Genomic DNA, 24598 nt, shown 5'->3' with positions numbered 1-24598 from the left:
ATTTCTGTGGTAAGGGATCGGTGGATGAGAATCAAACCAAAAACTGTACGCTCATCAATTTTCACATCCAATCTCTCCCGCGGCGGCGTGATTTGAACACGTTAGCGTTGTTTGTTTGGCTCCCGAGCCATTTCTGCAATTTCACGTTTCATCCGTCAGCCTGTCTCTTCCTCTTCCCCAATCTCTTTAACATCCTCCGCGCAGCACCCCCCCCCCCCCACCCCCCTCCTCCTTCGTGCGCTTGCTTACCTTCTATGGGCGCCAGGATGACTCTGGTGTGGTCGTACGCTATCACGTTAGCGTAGCGGTTTTTGGGCTTGTTGACCTCCAAGTTGGAATGCTCCCAAGTGAATTGCTGCCCGGGGTCGACGGACTGGAGGAAAAAGGGAAGCAAATTGGATCGAAGAGCGCCGGCAGACGTCATCTAACGGCGGATCCGTCGATGTGGGATGACGGTGCGCTTCGTAAAGCAGACGCGTTTTGAAATGCACCTCTGAATAAATCATAAGTTTGTCTGGACGTCGTGATGATATCCACACACGTTAAATCGCTTTTGCTTTATGAAGAGACGGCTTAAAAGGCTTAACACCTATGGCCCGGAACACTTAGAGAGCACTTGTCTACATTTTACCAAGAGCAGGCCCTTAAAATGGCTTTGAGGAGCCTCCGGGTTGCGCTAACAACGACGACGTAAACCCCACCAAACAAAATCGGCGTCTCACCTCGTATTCCTGCGAAAGTCGGAGATTGTCGTTGGCTTTCATCAGCTCGATATGCTCAGCCAGCTCGCTGATGGGAATGGGAGGATGGCTCATCATCCCTGCGTGACGACAAGCGCGCGACGGAGCCAAAGGGTCAGAGGTCACCCGAATGACCGCGGGGTCGCCATCCACTCATACCAAGATGCGATGGATAATCGCACAGGCACGGAACATCACGTATCATTAAAATCAATGTCGAGACGTGCGCGTGGACATGGGTGAGATGTGTGTTTTTTGTTCTGAAATGGTTTTACTTTGATAAATGGCTTCGTGCGCCGCCGGAGAAGCGGCCGAGCCGACAAAACAAACACGACGCTAATTAGGAGAGTTTCAACACGCGCGCACAAAAGCGAGCAACGGCCCTGAGTCCCGGCATCAAATTCAGGTCTTGGATTCAGATGCGTTCTCATCTGTAGGCTGTAAATTTCCCCATTGTGGGACGAATAAAGGATATCTTATCTTATCTTATCTTATCTTATCTTATATTATCTTATCATTGGGCTCTTAGCGCCAAATGCAGCCACAGATGCATATTTTGCACGTCACGTAAAGAAATGGCAATTCCAGCAGGAAGGCACCCACAGGTCATCGCATGCCTTAAATGACCTCAGACATCAACGGAGGGAAAGAAATTTTCATCTATCCGGGGGGGGCATCTCCGAGGCACAAATCTCAAGGGATGAAAGGAGGGCACTTCAAGGCTGCTGTCAAACGAGAGCAGGAAAATTCTCATGATGGAAGAGAGCGGCTGAGGTGCTTTCTTTTATCGTCGTCACTTTGCATAGAAAGAAGCTTAGAAAGCTTCATCTTCGCATCTTCGCCATGGAAACGCGCCGCATTTCCAACAAGGGCATCGTGCGCATCACCGCTTCGTGAAAAGGCGTATGCTTATTTTGGATGTCGCAATGGAGGAAGCGACGGGGCTGGCGATGCTGTTGGATGGCACAGCGAGTAGGGGGGGGGGGGGGGGGGCGACGTACTTCCTTCACAGCAGGGTTCTCATTTGGCCAGATGATTTGGTCGGATGAGTCAACCTTCACTCGTATTCATATTTGAAGTTACATCAAAAAGTTAGTGGTCAAAGACTGACGGGGTGCAATCCTTTCATTTCCGAATCTTCGGGGAAGCTGCGGCTTGCGACGCCAGTGGCTGGACATGCTTCTGTTTTTTTTTTTGCCCACACTGTGCTGACTCAGTCCCAACGCTCGGGGCCAAGCTGACCTCAAGGCGACGGGCTTGATTTGCTGGCTTATCAAGGGCGGCTCGTTCTGTTGTCCCACAGCAAAAAAAGGTTCTGTGTTTGAAATACAGGCATGGATTGCGCCTGTGCTTGTGTGAGCATTCTAGCGTTTAAAAATATGCCCGGTATGTTCATTGGCGTAGCGGCCCGGTAGCCCAGTGGTTAGCACGTCGGCTTCACAGTGCAGCGGTACCGGGTTCGATTCCAGCTCCGGCCTCCCTGTGTGGAGTTTGCATGTTCTCCCCGGGCCTGCGTGGGTTTTCTCCGGGTGCTCCGGTTTCCTCCCACATTCCAAAAACATGCGTGGCAGGCTGATTGAACACTCTAAAAATTGTCCCTAGGTGTGACTGTGAGCGCGAATGGTTGTTCGTCTCTGTGTCCCCTGCGATTGGCTGGCAACCGATTCAGGGTGTCCCCCGCCTACTGCCCGGAGACGGCTGGGATGGGCTCCAGCACCCCCCGCGACCCTCGTGAGGATCAAGTGGTACGGAAAATGAATGAATGAATGAAAAATGTTCATTGGCAGGTTTGGACCAAGTAAGTTGGGCCAGTTGGGGTCCTTCCAAAATGAATGAAAAATACAAGAAGGAAAACTGGGTAAGGAGGCTGCCTAGAGGCCAACATTGAAGGACTCGGAGGAGGGAATTATGAACCGTTCTGTCGAACGACTGCGGGGTGCTCTGAAGAGGGTCGTCCACGGGAGATGGCGTCACAAACTGACGGACTGGGAGTAGTCATGCCCCCAAAAAGCGTGATTATGCAACCTGGTCATTTTTCACCCCCCCCCCCTTGCCCCCCTCCCCTCCTTTTTGTTTTCTTCAATGAATCTGAATATATGCACTGTATGTTACGGCCACTGAAGACTGAATTGGTGGTGATTTGGGTGTGAAGAAAATATATGTTTGGGTCCTTATTCCATACCTGGAGTCTGGAAGTTGATTCGTCTCATCTCCACGGGGTCTGTCGGGTGATGGGCCATCATCTCGGCGTTACCTAGAAGACTTTTGGTTCCTGGCTCGGACTCCTTGCGCTTGCTGCATTTATGAAGGGAGCATTTAGCACACACGCACAAAAAAAAAAGAATTCAGCCAGGGAAAATTAGACTCAGCACTGACACCCCCATTAGCATTAGCACCAGTGAGTTAATGCACATACATGAGCAAATGTGACATTTTATATGCTAGTACAATAGCGCGGTGTTATGTTCTGTAATTGCTTCGGGTAACAAGGGTAAAAATAAGAGCTTGACATTGGTGTCATCGTACCTGTCAGGTTTGCTGTTTCCAGTAAAACAAAAGCCAGGGAAGGAATAATTAAGGAAAAGAAAAGGAAGGAAGGAAACAGACAGAAGAAAATCAATAGGCTGCATTAGTATTCAAAAGCTGCACAGCATTGCAGCAGAATGAAGGCTGAGCGCACTTCAAGCTGGAACACGTTTCCCGAGCAACCAAAAAGTTTGTGCTTTTTTTGGAGGTGTTTGAGAAGCAGTGTTCAACACTTTCCACCGCACGCTTATTGTCACGAATATGCTAATTGTAAATTCATGGCTACAATATTTTCACGCTGCTCATCTGTTCAACTCACTTCTTGTAGAGTAAAATAGCGATGACGATGCAGATGATGAAAACCACCGCGAGCACGGGTCCCACCACCCAGATCAGACCGTCACCCGCGTCCAGAGGTTGGGGGTCGGAATCCGGGGCGATCACCGGATCCGTGTAAGGACTGGCCACGTACATCTTCTGTTGATAGGCAAACAAGTGCAATATGTAAAAAAAAATAAATGAGATAAATATTCTTTTATGCATCTTGTTGCTGGCCTTGGGCTGAAATGTTTAATGTCAAATTGTGGTCATTTGTTTTCAAATCGATATTATTGATCAGTCACCTCTTTATATTGATAAATGTGCTGAAATGGTTTGCTGTCTTTGACGATGCAATATCAATGAATAAAATTTTTTATTTATTTTTTGCATATTAATAAAGTTCAAAGAGTGCACTACGCTTTTGTTTAATCCACATTTAGACCTCCCGGTACCCTTTGTTCAAATACGAAAGTAGGATGTCAGTACAGTACCGTATAAAAATAACAATAACAATCATAATAATAATAATAATTAAATGATGTGAAGGAAAATTGTAAATAGTACTGCGATTTATCCATTTTGTGTTCATATTGCATTTAATTGAAAGATGTTTGTTCTTCTTTCTTCTTTCTACATACATTCTTGCTGCTGGAGGCTGTAAATTTCCCCAGTGTGGGACGAATAAAGGATATCTTATCTTATCTTATCTTATAGGATGGGAAGATTTACATGACATTATTTTAATGGAGTTTATGATATCATTTTCATTTTAGTTGCAACTTCAACTGGATGCAAAACGGTTTCATGCTCTGCACAATCGACCCTGGGTGAAGTATAAGGAATCATTATATGCTATGACAAACTAATATCTGTCATAGGAAGAGCTAATGATTGATCTATCTATCAATAAAAGTGCGGGTACCTACCTAACTAGTTCAAAAGTTACGCGATTGCGTTCGAAAGCAAATTTTTGTAGCTTAGGTGTGTTAAAATAACAAAAATCATGAAAAACAAAACAAAACAAAACAAAACAAATGCAGCCGCCATTTTGGACAATGTTGTTTCATTACAAATGCGTTTCAGTTTACAGTGCTAGAACACCATCAAGTTTTTTTTTGTAGCTGATGGCTTTTAAGAGAGCATCCCGAGGCTGAAATGAGTCTGAAGTCAGAATATTGATGTCTTTTCCAATTCCATCGCTCACATGGAGCAGCGGCACACAAAGAGGCAACATCTCTCCCGCCGCCAGCCAATCCGCATTAGTGCCGTTGATGGAAATACACGAAGGTTATTGCCTTTCGCCGGCTACACCTTGACTGACGCAAATGTTATCGTCGCAGCTGCGAGGCCATATTACTCTCGGGATGCATCGTGACAGCCCGCTGGATGGTGGTGGGAGGGGTTTGGGGGGTGGAGGTCACAAGGAAAGCGAGGAAAAAGTGATGTGACATGTCAGCTTTCATACCCCGGTTGTAGAGTTGAGTTCAGCCAGGATGAAGAAGACGTATTCCTGCCCGGGCTCTAATGCGCGGTTCTCGAAGCCTCCGTAGTCCAGCTGGTCCCCCAGGGTAAAGAAGGCTGGTAGGGTGTCAGGTGTGAAGCGGGCCGTGATGTAAGCGCGACGCAGGTCCACCTGCTTCTGCTGACGAGAGTCCCTCTGTTTTTGACTGATGTCTTTTAACAGCTGAGACACGGGGCGGCAGAGAGGAGGAGGAGAGAAATGATGCATCCCAACATGACTAACAATTTATTTACGTGAACTCGGGCGCGATTCAAAATGGCGCTCGTTTTTGGGGCGTGCGGCCTTCCTGCAGAATCAATGGACATGTTTTGTTTTTGGGTGGTTCTCACCTCCTCGAGATCCATTTCGTCCGGACTCTTCAGGTGTCTGATGACGCCTCGGGCTCTCCTCAATGGAACCACAACAACGTAAACATTCCTGGGGAGAGCGGAGAGGGGGAATTAAAATTTAAAAGCGTCAATATCGGAAGAAAATTAATTTGGCATTGACGCAGCGACGAAGGTGGACCCTGGCTCCGTCTTACTTGACGGGCGTTCGAGACTCCAGGGATGGCAGGATGATGGTGACCGTGGTCTCCGTGTCCCGGGTGTGATCGACCTCCGGGCGGCGGATGGTAATCGGTGGGGATGTCTTGGCGGTGATACGGTGGCGAAGGCCACCCATGTTGCCTTCGGGAGCGGTGATCTTGAAGTCGTAGCTGGTGTCGGGCTGAAGGTTTGGGATGACGGCCTTCTTCAGGCGAGCGTCCACCTCCATCTTTTGACGATTGTACTCCACCTTTGGTGAGAGTTAGCGAAGTCAGGATTATGATCTCAAAACTGCTAATTAGTGGAACCCGGAGTTCAAAGCCAACGTGGTGCATCAGCATCGAGTTGTTATGTGGCGTTCAAGAGGAATAAGCCGCCTAAAGAACTGAAATGTAAATGTTTTGGAACTGCGTGAAGCACATTGATTTACCTTGTGTATGAAATTCATTCATTCATTCATCTTCCGAGCCGCTTGATCCTCACTAGGGTCGCGGGGGGTGCTGGAGCCCATCCCAGCCGTCTCCGGGCAGTAGGCGGGGGACACCCTGAATCGGTTGCCAGCCAATCACAGGGCACACAGAGACGAACAACCATCCACGCTCACACTCACACCTAGGGACAATTTAGAGTGTCCAATCAGCCTGCCACGCATGTTTTTGGAATGTGGGAGGAAACCGGAGCACCCGGAGAAAACCCACGCAGGCCCGGGGAGAACATGCAAACTCCACACAGGGAGCCCGGAGGTGGAATCGAACCCGGTACCTCTGCACTGTGAAGCCGACATGCTAACCACCGGACTACCGGGCCGCCTTGTGTATGAAATGACCTATTTAAATAAAGTTGCCTGTTTTTTTTTTTTCTTAGTCGTTGTTGCTGGAGCGGTGACCCGGTAGTCCAGTGGTTAGCACGTCGGCTTCACAGTGCAGAGGTACTGGGTTCAATTCCAGCTCCGGCCTCCCTGTGTGGAGTTTGCATGTTCTCCCCGGGCCTGCGTGGGTTTTCTCCGGGTGCTCCGGTTTCCTCCCACATTCCAAAAAAACATGCGTGGCAGGCTGATTGAACACTCTAAATTGTCCCTAGGTGTGAGTGTGAGTGCGAATGGTTGTTCGTTTCTGTGTGCCCTGCGATTGGCTGGCAACCGATTCAGGGTGTCCCCCGCCTACTGCCCGAAGACAGCTGGGATAGGCTCCAGCGCCCCCCCGCGACCCTAGTGAGGATCAAGCGGCTTGGAAGATGAATGAATGAATGAACTTTTGACAATCCCACGCTAAATTATCGGGAGAGCATTTTGCATTTGTCAACAACATTTGAGGATACCAAAGTCAAACTCAAAACCTCGGGATAATTACAGGAATGATTCTTGAAGTTGTACTTTGATGAACATTGACTTGGAAATGCAACAAGACTCCTGTTGACAGTTTTCAAACTTCATTACGAGACATATCACTTTTTGTGATATGACTGGGAGAAATTAGATGGCTCCACTGCTCCGCGTTGACGCCCGCCGAGTCTATATTAAGAGACTCAATTTGGTTTCTCGCCCAAAAGGGCTACGTTGTAAAAAGTGTTCCCCCGGCGAGTTGGCTTGTGACTCATTTTGTCATGAAAAATATGTTGGTGCTCAAAGACGACGGACATACACTAAAGCGATACGGGTTGCTGCTTTCGGGAAACTCCCACGTCAGAAGAACGCTCGTCCTGGTGGCCAGATTGACTGAAAAATTCCTTGGCACGTCTGAAAGAGAAGAAAATGGCATTCAGTGGAGGAGTTTGAGTTCAAGTAACAACTCTCTCTCTCGTTCTCGCTCCGGTGTGAACCTATGAAGAAAAAAAAAGGTGTCAGTCAGGTGAGACACAGTCGTCCGGAGGATGGACAGGTGATGAGTGGATGGTGGTCGGAAAAGAGAAGACAGCGGTAGCACAAGGAATGTGACATGCCACATTCACCGAGTGTAAGGTTGTGTTTGTTCCACTTCCAAGTCGGCATGTCAGCAAGAGCTTTAGATCAAGTGGCGGCGGAGTCGATCAGATTGAACAAATCGCCGGGGCCCCGAGTCTTCACTTCGTTTCAAGCGTCTACTACTCACCTTCTGGATTAGGTACTGTACCGCTTAATTGATGCCCTGTATTGACTTTTACCTGAGGGAACGTGATAAGCGGTGCTCTTGAAGCAAACAGCCATGAACATTCAGCCTTTTTCCATTGGTGGGGGGGAGGTGATGGAGGTAAGTGAGTGAGTGAAACAGATTGGGGGGTGGGGGGGTCGCTCGCCCTCCTCCGACTTGCTTTCGGTATCTCTGAAGTACGCGGCGAGGTGGAAGGGGTCGGGAGTGGGTGTGAGAAGGTGGGGTCAATCTATAAGAAACTGCCTTTTTTGGGGGGGGGGGGGGGCGTGACTTCCACAGAAGAAGGGGGAGATGTGAAGTCGAAGCGGTGCTTGGTTAGAGGGTGTTTCCAGCATCTGAAGGCCAACTCTACCTGTTTCAAAGGCCAGGGTTCGGCACAGAAGAGGGGGGCTGAAGGGGCCAGGCCCCGCCTTGTTGTGGGCTCTGAGTTGCACTTCGTAAGCCGTGCTGGGATTGAGGCCCAGAATCGTGTAGCGAGACTGGCTCGCCGGCAGCGTGACCACAAGTGGGGGAGCGCGCAGGGCGGGTAATGAAAAGGGGCCCGCAACGCTCGAGGGTTTGGAGCCTGCAGTCTCTTTGTAAGCTACGTTGTACTCTGTGATGACGCCCTGGCTCTCATCCTGGTCAGGAGGGAGCCAGGAGAACTCCAGGGAGCAGCAAGTGGCGTTAACCAAGTCGGATATTTTGGGGTATCCTGAGGGCGGGATGACGGGTACGCTTATTTCCCTCCGCGCTACGTCTCCGTAGCCCGCTCGGCTTTTAGCAGAGAGCACAAAGACGTAGGTGGAGCCCGGGGAGAGGTTTATGACGGTGAAGTTTCTCTCTTTTGTGAAATCTATCGTGGTCTCCAGGGAGCCATTCTTCAGGCCAAACTGGAGGCGGTAGCCTTGAATTTCCAAAGGGAGCCGCCGGCCATCGGAGCCTGACGCTGCGCATTCCGGTGGAGGAGCCCATCGAAGCACCGCCGATGGACCTATTCCCAAATGTGCCCACAGACAGGGAGGGGCGGGTACTGCAAATGACAAAGCGGGGGAAGGCAGAGAGTTACTTTTCATGGTCAATGTAAAAAGCACTGAAATTAATTTGCCCGCTCTGGCGGCGGAAGTTGAAATTCCCTGCCGAGTACGTACGCCGCTACGTCCTCGGCACGTACTTACCCACCGCTGAGGTCTTCACCAGCTTGGCTTTGCTATGTGCTCCGTCACCTTTGGTGGTGTATGCTGCCACTGAGACGGAATACAAAGTCTCTGCTTGTAGGCCTCCCAAGATCATCTCCTATCAAGGGAAACACAAAATGGCCGTTAAAAGCCAGTCACGTCGTATTTATCATTTCCTAAACAGTCGACAAACTATTAATGCTGCGCATCCCTGAAAAGAAGAAATCAAACGCAAGAAAAATCGGCGTTTCATTGCCATCAACACTGGGCTGGATTGTTGGATGATGGCACGTTTTCCGTCGGATCCGGGTGAAAAGGTGATCAGTAGTGAAACCTTGACAGGTCTGTGCTATTTCCAGCACTGGGCTAGTTCTGTATATTGAGTTCATGAAGAAGGAGAAGAAGAAGCGTGCACTCACATACTGAGTAGAATCATCCTCTTCCATCTTAAGCGCCAGGCGAGACACGGCAGACGGGTAACCCAGAAAGAGGAGATGAGAGCGGAAGCATATTCAACCATCCAATAATTGACCATCACACATTTAGATTCTTTCACGACGATGTCACCTGAGACTCATCCAGGAGGATATCTTTGATCCAAGGAAGATTTCGGGATTCTCCAACACGGCTGTAGTGTACCTGGTAACCACGGATCTGACCTTGACGTAACCTTGGCGACACGGACCGCCAAGTGATCCGAAGTGCGGAGGAATTGATAGGATTGACGTCGATGTGACGAGGGGCCGCGCTGGGAACTGCACATGCAAAAAAAGCCACGGATGATTACCGACTGGAAAGAAGCATCGGTATCAACGGTGGAACTTCCAAAGTGGAATGCGTGGCAGATGCGCCCGACTGACTTTTTAAGGCTTTCATGCTCTGCATGTCTTCATTTGTTGTTACAGTCCTTACAAGCGCCTCTGGACATTTGGGGGTAAGTGGAGCAAAACAGGTAGACCTCTGATGCAGAGGTGAGTGACTCAATTTACATGATTTGCCTCGAGTCAGACTTGAGTTGGTAATTTTCCTTTTTTTTTTTTTGGTTTTTGAAAGAAAATATGCTTTTTGCGTCGTCAATCCTGGCGATCCACCAGTATGCTACGAAATGGAGTGGAGAGGCCGGTTCATTAAGCAAGTAGCCAAAGATTCTTATTTTGGGATTTTAGGATGAGGTTTCTGATCAAACGGTCCAAAAGAGAACAGCAACTCAGTTTTAACCCAGAAACACAACGACCATGAGAACTAACTTCATCTGTTATTATAAAACCCCAAAAGACAGGTGCGCTACATTACCTTCACTGTTAGCTAGCTGGCCAAACATGCTTCGTATCCATTCCAAATTGAATTGGGAAGACAATAATGTACTACTGTATTGTAAGTCGCATTGGAGAATGGATTCAGACCATCAAAACTGTGATTTTCAATCTGTGATGACAGCGAACAAGTGCTAGCATAGATACTGAGTGCGAAGTGGCTAACGTGTGACGATATGAGTACGATTTTGTAAGTTATGACTTTCTTCCACGAGTAAAGATTTGACTTGATTGAAATTCAGCGGGGACTCGACTTGACCGGCTTGGTTTTTGTGACAGCTACTTGGGACTTGTTTAAACGTTAAGACACATTGTGACTTATCCCCTCTTCTGCGCTGTAGAATCAAGAGCCCTAATTTCCCCCCCGAACCTTTGTGGGCAATGTGAATTGTTCAACCTGAGCTAAATTTGACTTTCAAAGTTCCACTGTAACCACGAATGCGTTATCTAGACTTACCATCCTCATCTGTTCTGCAGAGTACAGGCGAGCTGCTGGGTCCAGTTCCCTCAGAAGTGGAGGCTGCCATGGTGATGTTGTACCAGCTCCATTTCTCCAGGCCCTCTACTAGTGTGTCTGCCTGCCGGGCCGGGATAGGGAGCCCGGACACCTCCTCCTGGCCCTGACCTTTGCCTCTTGCCCCAGAAACCTTGCGGTACCTCAGTTCATAACCTGCCAACTCGCCATTCAGGCCCTCCAGTGGGGGCGGCCTCCAACTAACTCTCAGCGAGGTGGAGCTGGCACTCTCGCAGGAGACACCCTCGGGTGCGGCCGAGGGCTCTGATTAGACAAGGGGGAGGGCGGTCGGTAAAGCGTTTGAGAGTAGGGGGTGAAAAGCAAGAGGGGTGTGGGTGGGGGTGGGGGCAATAAAAGTAAAAACACAGGGGACAGGATGAAAAAAAAAAATGGAAACAATAAGAGACGACGGTAAACTGAAGTGAAAAAGATGACACGGGGGGGATAAGCACGAGAATAAGAGCCAAGCCAGGACTTGACATACAAGCGTAAGACTTAATGAAATCAACCAGAGACGAGAGCATTGACAGTGAGCAGACAACTTAAAAGCGGAGACGACTGGGCTTGAAGAGTGTACAGCGTGTGCGCCAATGTGGGAGTCAAAGTCCTGGCTGACAGATTCAAGTATCTGCCCACTCAGCTGTAAAGGCACCGCGCCGTTTGCCTCGGGGGGACAATCTCCATGTGCACCAAACCTTGGCGATAACAAAGCACGCCCTGGGAAATGCATTGTGCTTCAGGAAATAGTCTGCTTGCTTAGAGTTGGCCTTGACGGCAGCCCCTCCTGACACCTACGCCGCTTTTCTTTCCTCTTGCTTTTTGGGGGATGAAAGGAAAAGGACACAGGTTAGATGTACCGAGCACATTTTTGTAAAGGCCCCGACCACTTGCCGGCTGCCAATTATTATTTTTTTTACTTGTTTTTGCCCCTTGCTCTTCTGCCTACTCTCTGTAACAACGGCACACTCGCGGCTGACAACGAGGCACTCGAAAACTAATGTGTCCCTTGGCGGCTAGCCCCGGCAAACCTTGTTGATGACCTTTGACCTCTTGAAATATGAAAGCAACTGGCAGACTAAAGAAAGTCAGTTCAGGGAAAAGGTAATCATAGAAGTAGATTAACAGTGGAGTGGAGTTACTCGTGGGATGTCACAGCTGGAAAATGAAAAATAGGTTAACAGAATAGAACAAACATTTCTCTTTGCAAAACCGATCGGATTGGATTGGATACAACTTTATTGTCAAATGCACTTGGTACGGCATATACTTTTAAAAACGAAATACGAATGTGTGGACATGGCCATATGCGTTGCATCACACACCAATCAGGCGCATTTGTTGGGCTGCGCTCGCTTATCGAGAAATGCCAAAGAGGGCGAAAATCCGAACGAAACGAAAAATCATAACGTCTGGCGCCGACTTATAACGTAGCAGGCCAACCCACGAAGCTTTTGAAGCTCCTCTCCGCTGCCTGCTCGTCTGGCAGACATTTTCACCCTTTTAAAGATATTAGACACTGATAGAGTAGTGGGGACGGGGCGGGGGGGGGTAGCGGAAGGAGGGTGAAAATGAGTAAGACACAAACATTAAGCGGCGCTCCGTCTCCATCTGTCATGATATTTTGGCTGTGAAAAAAAAAAAAAAGGGGGGAGAGGCTGAGCGGAGGAGGAAGAAAGTCGCAGTTAAACGCAGATGGATGGATGGGCGTGAGCTTTGGACACATGACATGATAAAGGAGATCAATGGTCGGATGGTGTCGCACGCTTGCCAGCTCGTGCCGGGTCAGCAGACAGCAAGTGAAAATGGTGTCAACGTGGGTTTTCATGACATTTGTGGCCAAGGTGAAAGCCAATACAGTACGGCAGCAACGTGTGTGTGTGTGTGTGTGTGTGTGTGTGTGTGTGTGTCTTGATCGTATGACATCAAGGAAAAGGAGACATACTGGCTTGTGATGTCCTCTGCACCAGTTCATTGGTGAAAGCACCGATGCCTTTGTTGGAGATGGCTGCCAGCGAGAAGGAATAGTCCGTGTTGGCTTTCAGACCCTCCACCGTGTAGGAGTTTCGCGGGCCAAAGGTCAGCTTCTCCTACATGAGGAAAAGAGAAGGTGTCACCAGCGGAGAAAATGGTGCGAGACAGAAGGATCAAGGCTCCTACGACAGCAAGCATAATTTGCAGCCTCCCGGAAAACCCAATAAAAAACGGTTGTAATGTTTAATGAGGAAATTAGCACGACTACTTTATAAAAAGATATATTACCATTAAATGCACAGAATTGAACATGCGACTCGGCCATTTGGGCGTGGTACACGCCGGTCACGAGAACGAAAAAGAGTTACACAACCACCGGTACTGCCACACCGTAAGCCGCGGTCAAATTGTTTTTTTTTTCCCGCAGGGGATAAAGAATATATGCCAGTCAGTATTGTTACATTGTCTATCAAAACATGTTGCGTTCAAATATTTGTTGCGTGAAGTATTCTGACACAGCCACACAGCTGCTATTCGTTAGCCTGACTCTGGCCTTTCTCATCAAATGTTAGCATTAAGTTAGCGGATGCTAAGTGGTTGTTTTAAATACACGTTTTTTATGGGGGGGTTGGTTTTATGTTTATTTTGACCATAAACTTCAACTAGACCGATTCAAAAAAAATTTTTTTTTAATCTGTTTTCTAGCACCTCAGGTGGTTGCGATATTTTCACTCGACGATCTTACCAAACTGCCATACTTGACAGGTTTGTAAAGGAGCTCGTAATTGATGATGCCCTCCTTGGTGTACGCCGGCTCCCAGGTCAGCTCAATGCTGGTGTCAGTCACCCTCCCGATTTTAAACTTCCCCGGTTGTCCCGGAACTGAAGAAGGGAACAAGACGGATGTTATTTGTATGGATATGACCTCGGAGAACTAGTAACAAAAACTTTTTGTCGGCATTTTTAGCGGCACGAATAGCTTGTCATTGTGTTCAACCGCCGTCCAATCTTGTCGCTTATTAAGGTCATTTAAGTTATGGCAGTAAAAAAAAAAAAATCAGCTTTTTAAAAATTCATTCAAAATATATATATTTTTTCTTTTTGCCTCGTTCCATGGGATTTATGTTGCTCTTCTTTCATCAGACTTTGACAACTATTTGGACTTAAATCATACGTTTCTCTTCCTGTAGGAGTTGGAAAACTGACAAAATGTTCAGGTACACGCGTCCCAAGTCTACACGGGAATTTCAACACGTAATGCCGTCACAGATTTGCCAGCGCTAATCTCATCGCGCCCGCCGAGGACGTAAAACCGACAACTTTTGCAACCGCCGCCGTCGTGACGTGACTTGCTTGAACATAACACGTTTTTTTTTGCTCCTGTTAATCGCTTTCCTTTTCCACAAACTCTCCACACACTTAAGTGTCGGCTTGTGCGAAGTTAGTCATCTGAAGGATGCGCGTGTTGTGACAGGTCGAGCCCAGTATTACATAGCGGCCGGGTTCCACTTGTCACCCGAATAAGCCGCTTGCTGATTTGCACGACGTGTAGCGATGACGCCGCGGGGGCCAGTGGGGTAAGCGCTCTGTAATTTATATTGAATTCTAACGGCCATCATGACGATTAGATGTAAAATCAGATGAGTACTAAACAGTTCTCTTGTCTTATCACGCGTTTTACTGATAATGATATTCAAGCCTGTATAACGCATTTAGAAACTCATTTGTGACTATAAACCGAGAGGGACTTTAATAGAGAGACTGGAAGAGTCACAGAAATGCAGAGTGGTGGTGGTGGAGGCCCTCATTATAAATATGCGGTATTGATCGGCTGATTGATCAGATGCCAGCTGTCAATTTCGCTCTTTAGCTCTGGTTTTTATCCATCCATCCATTTTCCGAACCGCTTGATCCTCACTAGGGTCACGGGGGGTGCTGGAGCCAATCCCAGCCGTCTTCAGGCAGTAGGCGGGGGACACCCTGAATCAGTTGCCAGCCAATCGCAGGGCACACAGAGACGAACAACCATTCGCACTCACACTCACACCTAGGGACAATTTAGAGTGTTCAAACAGCCTGCCACGCATGTTTTTTGGAATGTGGGAGGAAACCGGAGCACCCGGAGAAAACCCACGCAGGCCTGGGGAGAACATACAAACTCCACACAGGGAGGCCAGAGCTGGAATCGAACCCGGTACCTCTGCACTGTGAAGCCGACGTGCTAACCACTGGGCTACCGGGCCGCCCGCTCTGGTTTTTAGAGAAGGTTAAATAAAGTTTGTAAAGTTGAATGTGCAATTTACAGCTTTGTTGTGAAATTTCCCCAAACATCTTTTTTTTTAATGAACCAATAGAAAGTGTTGAAAATACCTTAAGAATGAATCCATTAAAAGGCAATATAATACCAACTTGACTCAAGCAAGATGGCGTTTATTTTGATTGCAAGGATTGACCCCCCCCACCCCCCCCACCCCAACAACGACGACAGACCAAAGCGGTAGATGAGATGATATTATGTTTGCCTCTCAACAACACTGACCTCCTGGCATGACCTTAACGTGGATCGGGTCAGAGAAGGGCCCGTCCCCGACTGAAGTGAAGGCCAGGACTTGGAGGGTGTACGTCTCGGAGGTCACCAAGCTTTGTATGGTCGTGATCACACTGTCCTGGACATTATGGATCTTCCACTCATTCATCGGCCGCGACGGGTCCATGGTGTAGTACACGCGATAGCCTTTCACCTGCAACGCGGCAAGCGCGCGGAGAGATTTTATTGACGGATGGCGTGTGGAGTTTTTAAGGTCATCCTGGGCTGAGCTGCGTGATAAATGCTCTCCCACTTAATCTCACTGTCTTGCATGCGACGTAATCCACAAAGCCTTCATCGGGCATACAAACAACCGGCGTCCATCACAGCCAAGGTCGTCAACCGGGTTTGCGGTTCGCGCCTCGTAAGAGTCCGCCGACATGACGGGGATGACCTCCCGTGGCTGAAGGTCAGACACAACACCTCTAATACAAACTAAGTGCGCTCTCGCTATATTGTCACCATATTCGTCGAGCGTCCTCCTCACCCGTGACCTCCATCAGCAAATCTGTTGTCACTCCTTTAATAACTCTAATCCTCACACGCGCTAAAATGCACTTTTGTGAATATCGTCCATGGCTGAGCTCGAAAAGGAAAATGGCCTTCCAGAGGGAGTGCTCTTAATTTAGAGCAGAAAGCACCTTTTCTTTCTTTAGAGATCGGGGTGGCACTTATGTGGGAGTGGGGCTAAAAAGGTGGGGCAGCATCCCCGTTAAGGACACAAACCCGCACACTCCAATACAGCTCCCTGTGGGGAATTTTATGAAGGCTTTCATGTTTTAATCTCCTTCAAGTCTCGCCGGAAAATGTGAAACCTTGTTAGTCCGTCCTCAGTAAAAGGCAAATGTCATTTCAATTGGGGGGGGGGAGAGGGGGGGTACATGATTTTTAAATTTTTTTTTCACTTTATTGCGCACCAGTGAATTGCTGGATGTGCAGAATTGAAATATAATATGGAAAAGAATTTAATTTTAAAAAAAAAGAGATGTAGCCATTATTAAATAGGCGTAAAAAGACCACTTGGCATTCCGGGCACAATATTAAAAGAATACACAGTGCTTCCCTTTCACATATTCCTCAGTTGAAATCAATTTGTAAGATTTAGACACACGCAAGTGGACACATTACAGGATTAAAAGAATGTCGTAAGATCCGGCATAAGAGCTCGATCAAAAAAGATGTCAATAACAAGTGCGGGTGACGTGATCTCATGTCATATGAAAAAAAATAATAATAATAATAATAGGGACTTCCCACCTTGCCATTTGGCTCCTCCGGTTCCTCCCAGCGGACCATCACTGTGTTCTGCGAAATAATGTGCGCTTGGACATTTTTCGGCGGGCTGGCCGGGGCTTGCTCTCCTGTCCGGGCGTCCACTCGCACAGAGGGGGGGCCCTGGCCGATGCTGTTGAAGGCTGACACTCGGATCTCGTACTCGGTGTTGGGGTAGAGCCCGCCGATGCTGTAGCGGGTGGTGGTGATGCTGTCTACCGTCTCATACTTGCTGTCCGGACCTTTGGCGCGGTACTGGATGATGTAGTACGAGACCGGGTCGGGGTTACCGGAGTCCCACGTGATGGTCACGCTGGTGGCTGTGGTTTCCGTGACGACGGGAGTGCCCGGAGGCTTCGGCAAAGCTGGGAGCGGATCGAGATGGATCAAGACACTGTGCGAGCGTGAACGGGCTTGGATACGGTTGCAAGTTGATGGGAAACTTTCCGGAGGAACGTAGTGGAATTTATGAGGGTTCGAGAAACAGAATTTTGACAACATTGGTTCTATGTAGAGAATTTCAATCTAGAATGGGGACAATCGATTTTGTTGTATAATTCTGATTCTTAGGCCTTCAACTGGACACGATCGGCAAATTGGTGCCTCCATGAAGCGCCTTCAGCTGGTCCAGAATACCGCTGCTCGCCTCTTGACTGGTACTCGTAAGAGGGAGCACAGTTCTTTTCAAGATCCTCCTCTTTGTTTTCAAATCTCTGAATAATCTGGCGCCACCTTACCTCTCTGAGCTGTTCCGCCCCTACACACCTGCCCGGCACCTCAGGTCTACGGACCAGACTTTGTTAGAAGTACCAAGAACTAAACGGAGGCTCAGAGGAGATGGAGCCTTTTCTGTTGCCGGTCCCTCTCTCTGGAAGGACCTCCCACTGAGCATTCGGCAAGCCTCCTCAAAACTCACTTGTATTCTTTGGCAGTCGACTCAGCATTACTTTGATATTGTTCTTGCTTTTACTGTTTGATGCTTTCTACCGCTGTTGACTTGACTTGATGAGAACAACCAGATTCTGAAAGTTATGACCCAACACGTGATTGCAAATGTATCCAAAGTGTTCCGGAAAACGTACCGGAAAATTTCCCAGCCCTTTGCAAGCCTCGGCCTACGGCGGGGTGGGGGTGGGGGGGGGCGTCTCTTACTCTTGACTAAGACCTGAGCCGTGGCCTCGATGATACCCAGGCTACTCATGGCCACGCAGGTGTAGTTGGCCGACTCCCGCACGCCTTTGAGCTCCAGCACGTTGCGACCGATGGGCATCTCGTCCTCGGGGGTCAGGTCCTCGCTGGCCACCATCCATTTGACGTAGGGCATCGGGGAGCCCACCGCCACGCAGGTGATGTTGACGCTTCCTCCCGGCATGATTTCGTGGTTGGAGGGGAGGATGGAGAAACGAGGGGGGACGCGGCGCACTGGTAAAGGAGGAGAGTCGGGAGGTAGAGAGGAGAAGGGCGGGAGGTTGAGGGAGGGCCGGAGGGGGGCGGGGGGGAGAAAAAAGGCGGAAAGAGAGAGAGAGAGAGAGAGAGAGGAGGTCGGGTGAGGGGGGAGAGAACCAGATCGAGAGAGATGCAGAGAGAGTGAGGAGAAGAGAGGTAAGAGGAAGGGGAAGAATGAACTTTTTTTTTTTTTTCCTTTTACAGAAATTACAAAGGGACATTTCATGTTCAGCCCCCAATTGACTTGACGGTTCTGATGAATCCAACAGAAAGACGCACACATCTTTGCTCAGCGAGCTGCCTTGACAAACAACCACAACGTCACATCGTCTTGAGTTGCGCTTCACTGAGGGCATGACAACGGCTATCAGTTTCTTTTTTTCCGCAAGTCTTATATTTCTCCATCAAGGTGGAAGATTTTATTTATTGTTTTTGATGGCGATGTAATATAAACGTATTGTTAGCAGCAATGGACTCCGCTTATTGTAGTACGTCTTAAATATGTGGATTGGCATACCGAGCAATCACACCGACAGGAAGCGAAATTTAGATAAGATAAGATAAGATATCCTCTTCAACAGCATCAATCATTGTGAGCATTTTTTTTTTGTGCGTGTGTGTGAGAGTGTGTTGTTTAATTACGCATCACATCATTTGAAACTTTGTTCTCGCTCATCCCAAAGGGGGTTTGGTGGGAGTTTTTTTTTTTTTTTTTCACGCCGAACTCATCCACGCAGGGGTTTTGTGCGTTGGGGTTGCGACACTTTGCCCAACTGTGTCAACAAAGCAAAGTTGGATCCAAAATGCCCGTTGCGGTTGTCGTAGGAGACATTTGGAACTCATCCGAGTACATCGAATCAGTCTACGGAGCATTGAAAAAGCTTTAGCGGGAGTAACCTAAATATGTATCGTGTACATTTGAGCTAGACCTCATTGGTCGAGAATGCTTTCACTGTTTTGGGATGCATAACAGTCGTTAAGATACACGGAAAGGAGTCCAACGGCAGCCATTGAATTTGAAAAATGATGGCGGAGGCTTATGAAGGTGTCGCATCGAACCGAACCGTGTTTATTTGGTCGAGGCGAACGCATGCCGCCAATATTTCTAGGGAGGATCAGGAATTTCTTAAGCGAAGCCTTAACAGATTGCATGAATCACCTACGAAGTGGGGCCCCGATTGTTTCGTCCGAACTCATAGGCCGCTTCTCATGCCTCGGCGACTCAAGGAGGAATACAAAAGGTGAATCAACACAAAAACACAGACAATGCGGAAGTGGGAGGAAGGCACAGAGGAAACAGAGAGAGGAAGAGAAGACAGCGATGGAAGTGAGAGAGCCACAGAACAGCTCCACTCGGCTTCCACGCGATGACGTGGCAATGTAGGCAAGGGCACATTGCAAACAACCAAATACCGCAACGGTACACAAAAAGTTTCATACAGGTAACAGTGTGCAGTCAAAATGAACTCGGGGGGGATGTGGACAGGAGAGGGTTCGAAATAAAGGTGCCGGGTGGCGGTTACGGAGTGATCGTCGGACACGTTAAGTCGAGAACGAGACGGCATGAGAAAGAGGCAGAACGGAGAGAGAAGAAGAAGAAGAACAACAACAAGTGCGGGCAAAAAAAAAAAAAAAAAAGGAGGTAGTAGGTGCATGTTTAAAAGCGGATCAACTTATGTACATGTGCCTGTCGCTCCTGCGCATCGGGGTGCGGACAGAATGCGGAGGGGCGGGAGAAAAAGGAGGGGGCGGGGGGGGGGGAGGAGAGGAGGGGAAGAGAGATAAAGAGAGGGTTGGGAAGTGGGAGGGGGGGGGGCGGAAAGGGGCAAAGAGAAGAGGAGCGAGGAAGAAGAAAAAACATGAATCTATTTAAAAACACAGCCATACCAAAGTCAGGCCCATTCAGAGAGCAGGTGCTTCGGAAGGACCAAAATTAAAAAATAAAAATTAAAAAAACGGACTAAAAAGGAAGAAGAAGCTGGCAACACAGGAAACAGAAAAAAAAGACAAAAGAGATCGACAGACAGACGTCTTGGAATGGAAGGAGAATGAAAGGGAAGCGAGAACCAGAGCAGTGCAAATCGGATCACTTTGGCAACAGAAAATGGGAAAAATCAAGAAAATTAATCACATTTTTAAAAAAAATATTTTTTTTTACACTTTTCCACCTCCCCAAAGGAAATCAGTGAACATAAAAATAAAAAAACACAAAGCAACGGTGAAAATTTGCATTTACAACCTCCACTCCCGAATGAGTGACATCGCGCCTTGCAATCTTCAAGGGCCACGTCCAAAAGAATCGAGAGAGAATCCAATCAAAGTCGACATCTTTTCATTCCCACATGGCAGGAAAGAGAAAAGACCAGATTGCCTCTGTATTCAATTTACTCGTTACAGATAAAGTGGGAAAAAAAAAAACATTTTGGAATGCTGGAGGAAAATAAAGAAGATGCCCCCAAAAAATTGGATAGACAAGTGAAAGCCACGGAGGAGACAGAGACACAAAAAAAAACTGTTAGAGAGAAACATGATTAGGCAAGCATCTCATCTCACCAGGGCAAGCACACACACGCACACACGCGCACACAGATTCAACATTCAGCATGCACGGTATGCAAACGCGCACGTGCACCATCGCTCCATCTTCACCCCATCCGGTTATTATGCGGCGCTAATACTTGCATGGGCAAAGCATCATGAAGTCATTCAAACAGCGCCAACGAACGAACAGTGACGAGTCCATCGCTTCCAGGACCAGTGTCGCAAAAAGCTATCCTTCATAATCCGAACTGCAAACTACGAGTGAAGAGCGCAAACGCAACACAGACATCGGTCCCACAACTTTACCGACCCAGCACATCTAACAGGAGCAGGCGACAAGTAATAATTCCTCAGCCCTCACGACCCCTGCGTCCATTATACGTAGTTTGAGAGAGGCGTGAGGTTACATCTTTATTAGTCGAGGCAGCCTCATCGCTGTCCTCTGTGTCGAGACTCTGGAGGCGGTCGGTTAAAGGAGACCTTGGCGCAGACACGGGGATTACGGCTCTATCTCCGCCGCGTCGAAACTATACGGCGCATAGAGAGCCATTGAGGACTATTTGCGGGCTGACATTTTAGTCTGCACAATCCCATCTGGCTCAAGGACGCAGCTTTCATCAGTCGTGTAATAAGGCGAAACTTATCCCCTCAGTACTCGAGAATGCAAAAGAATAGGATTGCTTCCAAATGTCAATAGAAGCGTGTCGGAGTGTTTGGTGAGCGATAGCAACAGTGCGGACCGGTGAAGCTCGACAGACCGCGTGACACGGATGCTTTCGGAGGACACTTAAAGCAGAGCGACATGAGATCATGATGTCGCCTTGAAGTCGCTCGTAAGCTACGTAAGCCGCTTCCTTTCATGTTTGACATTCATGTTTGATTGCACCGCACCATCTTATAAACTTCAAGTTTTCTTTCATTTTTATTATTTTTTTTAAAATCATGGAATCACATATCTGGAGGAGTTGTTCATGTTTGATGGCTCTACCGTATTTCACGGATACAACCGGGAGAGCAAAGCCACAGTAAAACATTCAATTGACTTTCACAATGGACATAATGATGAACACTTCCAGGCTTCAGTTACGTTGTGTATTTGAATCTATATTTTCTTTTTTTTGGGGGGCGGGGGCTGTTGTTGCTGACTACCTAAATAGCCTCAATTATATTTCTCATTTGTTTTAGACAGCTAAAACGGTCTGGGGTGAAATTGACCAGAAACAACGTAGGACAGGACAGGACAGACTGAAATCTATCATGATGATACTTAATGGTTGCTTACCTAGCAACAAAAAAAAAAAAATGGAGGAGGGGAAAAAAAGGAGACATCTATTTGGGGAGATGCCCATAACTAATGCCAGCGCAGCTTCTATCGTAGCGCAGGTTTCCGTTTGAAGATACGCGGTGCGGATACAGACGTTAGCAATGGGTTCCATTCCATTTAGTTTTAAGAGGCGCTCCCCCGTTGTTGCTCAAGTGTAAACGAGGGACACGCTGAATCCCCGCCACTTAAGTCTTGAGAGAAGCCCCGTTTCTATTTTCTGCTTGTGTTATAAGAAAGGGGGCGGAGAAAGAATTGGATTTGCTCATCATTTCATCCCTTTAAACAGGAAATATCATCGGCAATGGCGTTGACATGCTCAATGCATTTTGGGCCAAGTCCTGGAATTTCACCTGAAAGCCAAATCACGTGTTCTGAGTAGTGCATGTTTGATTAGAAACGGCAAATAAAAACTGCCCGTCGGACACGGAAGCACACGAGTCGAGTTGCATCTTGTCAATGTCACAATAAATGTCAAAAATAAATAAATTTAAAAAAAAATCTGTTTCTCGCGGGTTGGGATCTGTTTCAAGTTTTGAGCGCCCTCAATCTAATTCAAATGTGCCGTGTGTCAAACCCGCCGGCAATTTGATGAAATCTCCTCTTCGCTCATTAGTAGTAATCCCGAAACGTGAATGTGAGAGTCGAAAATGTCAACATGGAGATGGAAATGGAGATGCCTTCCCGCCGTTAAGTCCAACTTCAAGCCAAGGATCCAACACAAGAGCTGCAAGCTTGACCGCGAATCAAACAAACGCACGTGCGAGTAGGACTGGGAAGTGCAAGCGAGGTTCCCGCTGGATATGCGACAAGTGCAGCGGCTGCAATGTCAGGTTGATGCAGAGGAGGCAGGGGGCAGTTTAATAAATACACCGATGGGGTGGGGTGGTGGGGCACACTGGGCGTCATGCACTTGGCGTGCGGGTGGTGTTCCTTTCGCTTTCCTTCTCTTTCTCTTTTTCCTCACACTCCTCTCATCACGCAAACACGTCTTTCATGTGATCCAATTCTTGGGTCTGCATGACAACAGGGCCATACCATGCAAAAAATAAAAATAAAAATAAAAAATCATAGATTGGGGAGAGGGTTCTGCACACAAGGCCTTACAAAGCAGTCAATGCAAATAGCTACGCGCTACGCTATAGCACGGGGAGCGGATTTGGAGAAATTAAGCGAATCCGGGAGACGGTTTGAACGGACTAAATGGAGCGCGGTGGTCTTTGAGGATTTTCTGTCTGTCTTTTGCTTTCTTTGTTGTTTCCCTTCTGTTTCAATCAGAGAAGCTTTCTGAAACAAAGGAGTAACAAAAGAAAAGAGAGAGCACACCAACCTTCTCGAAGCTCTGAGGGATGGAAGGGGGGTTGATGCGGAACACAATGACGTGAGGAGAGAGAGAACCAGGAAACACAGAGAGAATAAAAAGGGCCTGCGCCAAGCCACGCACGCCCGCACACACAAAACCGCCCGTACACACAATTGAGAGGCTACAATGGTTAGAAATGGTTCAACAATGGTGCCAGTAATGTCTTCCACATCTTAATGGTAGCGCATTTGAATGGATTGACCTCGTACAGTAAAGGTCAAACTCAGAGGCGGGCAAACTTCCGGTCAGGGGTCGCACTTAAGGGAGCTGGGACAGGTCATTTGTAGAGATGATTACATTTCTTCAAATATATAGGTAGACAATGAGGAGGAAAAAAGCTTTTGCTAAATAAGATTTATGAAAAAAAACAAAATTCAAAAGAAGTTATTATGAAAAATAATTCGTTTGGGGCAAATAGTAGATATCAAGCATGCACCGTGTTTCTTTTGGATAATACAAAACGTCATTCTCTTCAAATGGCTGAATTCATAATTTGATTGTAAATATTTTCACAGTGATTTAAAAAAATGAATAAAATGTTAAATGCACAGTTGACTGTATGTCAAATTGATTGTATTATTTAAAATAGATCAATTAACCATTGAAAAGAAACATTTAATAGATAGCCAAGTCCAAAATCTTTCCAAGAATACGTTTTATGCGTCGCCCCACTCATCTAAACACGACATTCTGATTAATATTGTGTTTGGGGATTATAAGTGCAGCAGCAAAATCCACACGCTTTTTTTCACCACTTTACGGGGCGGCCATTTTGCCACTGACTGTCAGTGACATCACAAGCGCTTCGTGGTTTAGGTCTTGACCAATCACAGCTCAAATCGCCAAAACCGAGCCGTGATTGGTGCCCTTCATCTGGTAAGTTAACCCATCTGCATTTTAAATGTAAAAGCTGCTCGTTTTTAGACGACTGCATATTTAGATTATATTCATTCATTCATTCATCTTCCGAGCCGCTTGATCCTCACTAGGGTCGCTGGGGGTGCTGGAGCCTATCCCAGCCGTCTTCGGGCAGTAGGCGGGGGACACCCTGAATCGGTTGCCAGCCAATTGCAGGGCACACAGAAACGAACAACCATTCGCACTCACGCTCACACCTAGGGACAATTTAGAGCGTCCAATCAGCCTGCCACGCATGTTTTTGGAATGTGGGAGAAAACCGGAGCACCCGGAGAAAACCCACGCAGACCCGGGGAGAACATGCAAACTCCACACAGGGAGGCCGGAGCTGGAATCGAACCCGGTACCTCTGCACTGTGAAGCCGACGTGCTAACCACTGGACTACCACTATTTAGATTATAGACTTTTATATTTGATCAACATGTAGGCTTC

General features: G+C 47.7%; 1 protein-coding gene across 8 annotated transcripts in view; it reads right to left on the bottom strand.

Moving 5' to 3' along the window:
• Positions 1-24598, bottom strand: part of LOC127616131 (receptor-type tyrosine-protein phosphatase S-like) — a 73329-nt gene that overhangs the window by 10349 nt on the left and 38382 nt on the right. For 2 of the 8 annotated variants that reach the window (XM_052087551.1, XM_052087552.1), the window contains exons 7-21: positions 19704-19718; positions 17729-17998; positions 16562-16941; positions 15257-15458; positions 13463-13599; positions 12689-12833; positions 7277-7371; positions 5633-5886; positions 5439-5526; positions 5053-5271; positions 3586-3743; positions 3267-3278; positions 2923-3035; positions 723-820; positions 250-373 (exon numbers count right to left, since the gene is read on the bottom strand). In XM_052087551.1, coding sequence (XP_051943511.1) covers positions 250-373; positions 723-820; positions 2923-3035; positions 3267-3278; positions 3586-3743; positions 5053-5271; positions 5439-5526; positions 5633-5886; positions 7277-7371; positions 12689-12833; positions 13463-13599; positions 15257-15458; positions 16562-16941; positions 17729-17998; positions 19704-19718 — 2310 coding nt within the window. Of the gene's footprint in view, positions 1-249; positions 374-722; positions 821-2922; positions 3036-3266; positions 3279-3585; positions 3744-5052; positions 5272-5438; positions 5527-5632; positions 5887-7276; positions 7372-8114; positions 8775-8919; positions 9038-9338; positions 9366-9486; positions 9675-10689; positions 11011-12688; positions 12834-13462; positions 13600-15256; positions 15459-16561; positions 16942-17728; positions 17999-19703; positions 19719-24598 lie in introns of all 8 variants that reach the window. The other 6 variants (XM_052087553.1, XM_052087557.1, XM_052087554.1 and 3 more) reach the window with 4 other exon arrangements.

The sequence above is a fragment of the Hippocampus zosterae genome, chromosome 15 (assembly GCF_025434085.1).
Source record: "Hippocampus zosterae strain Florida chromosome 15, ASM2543408v3, whole genome shotgun sequence".
In the NCBI taxonomy this organism is placed as follows: Eukaryota; Metazoa; Chordata; class Actinopteri; order Syngnathiformes; family Syngnathidae; genus Hippocampus; species Hippocampus zosterae.
This window is presented reverse-complemented; position numbering and strand designations above follow the sequence as displayed.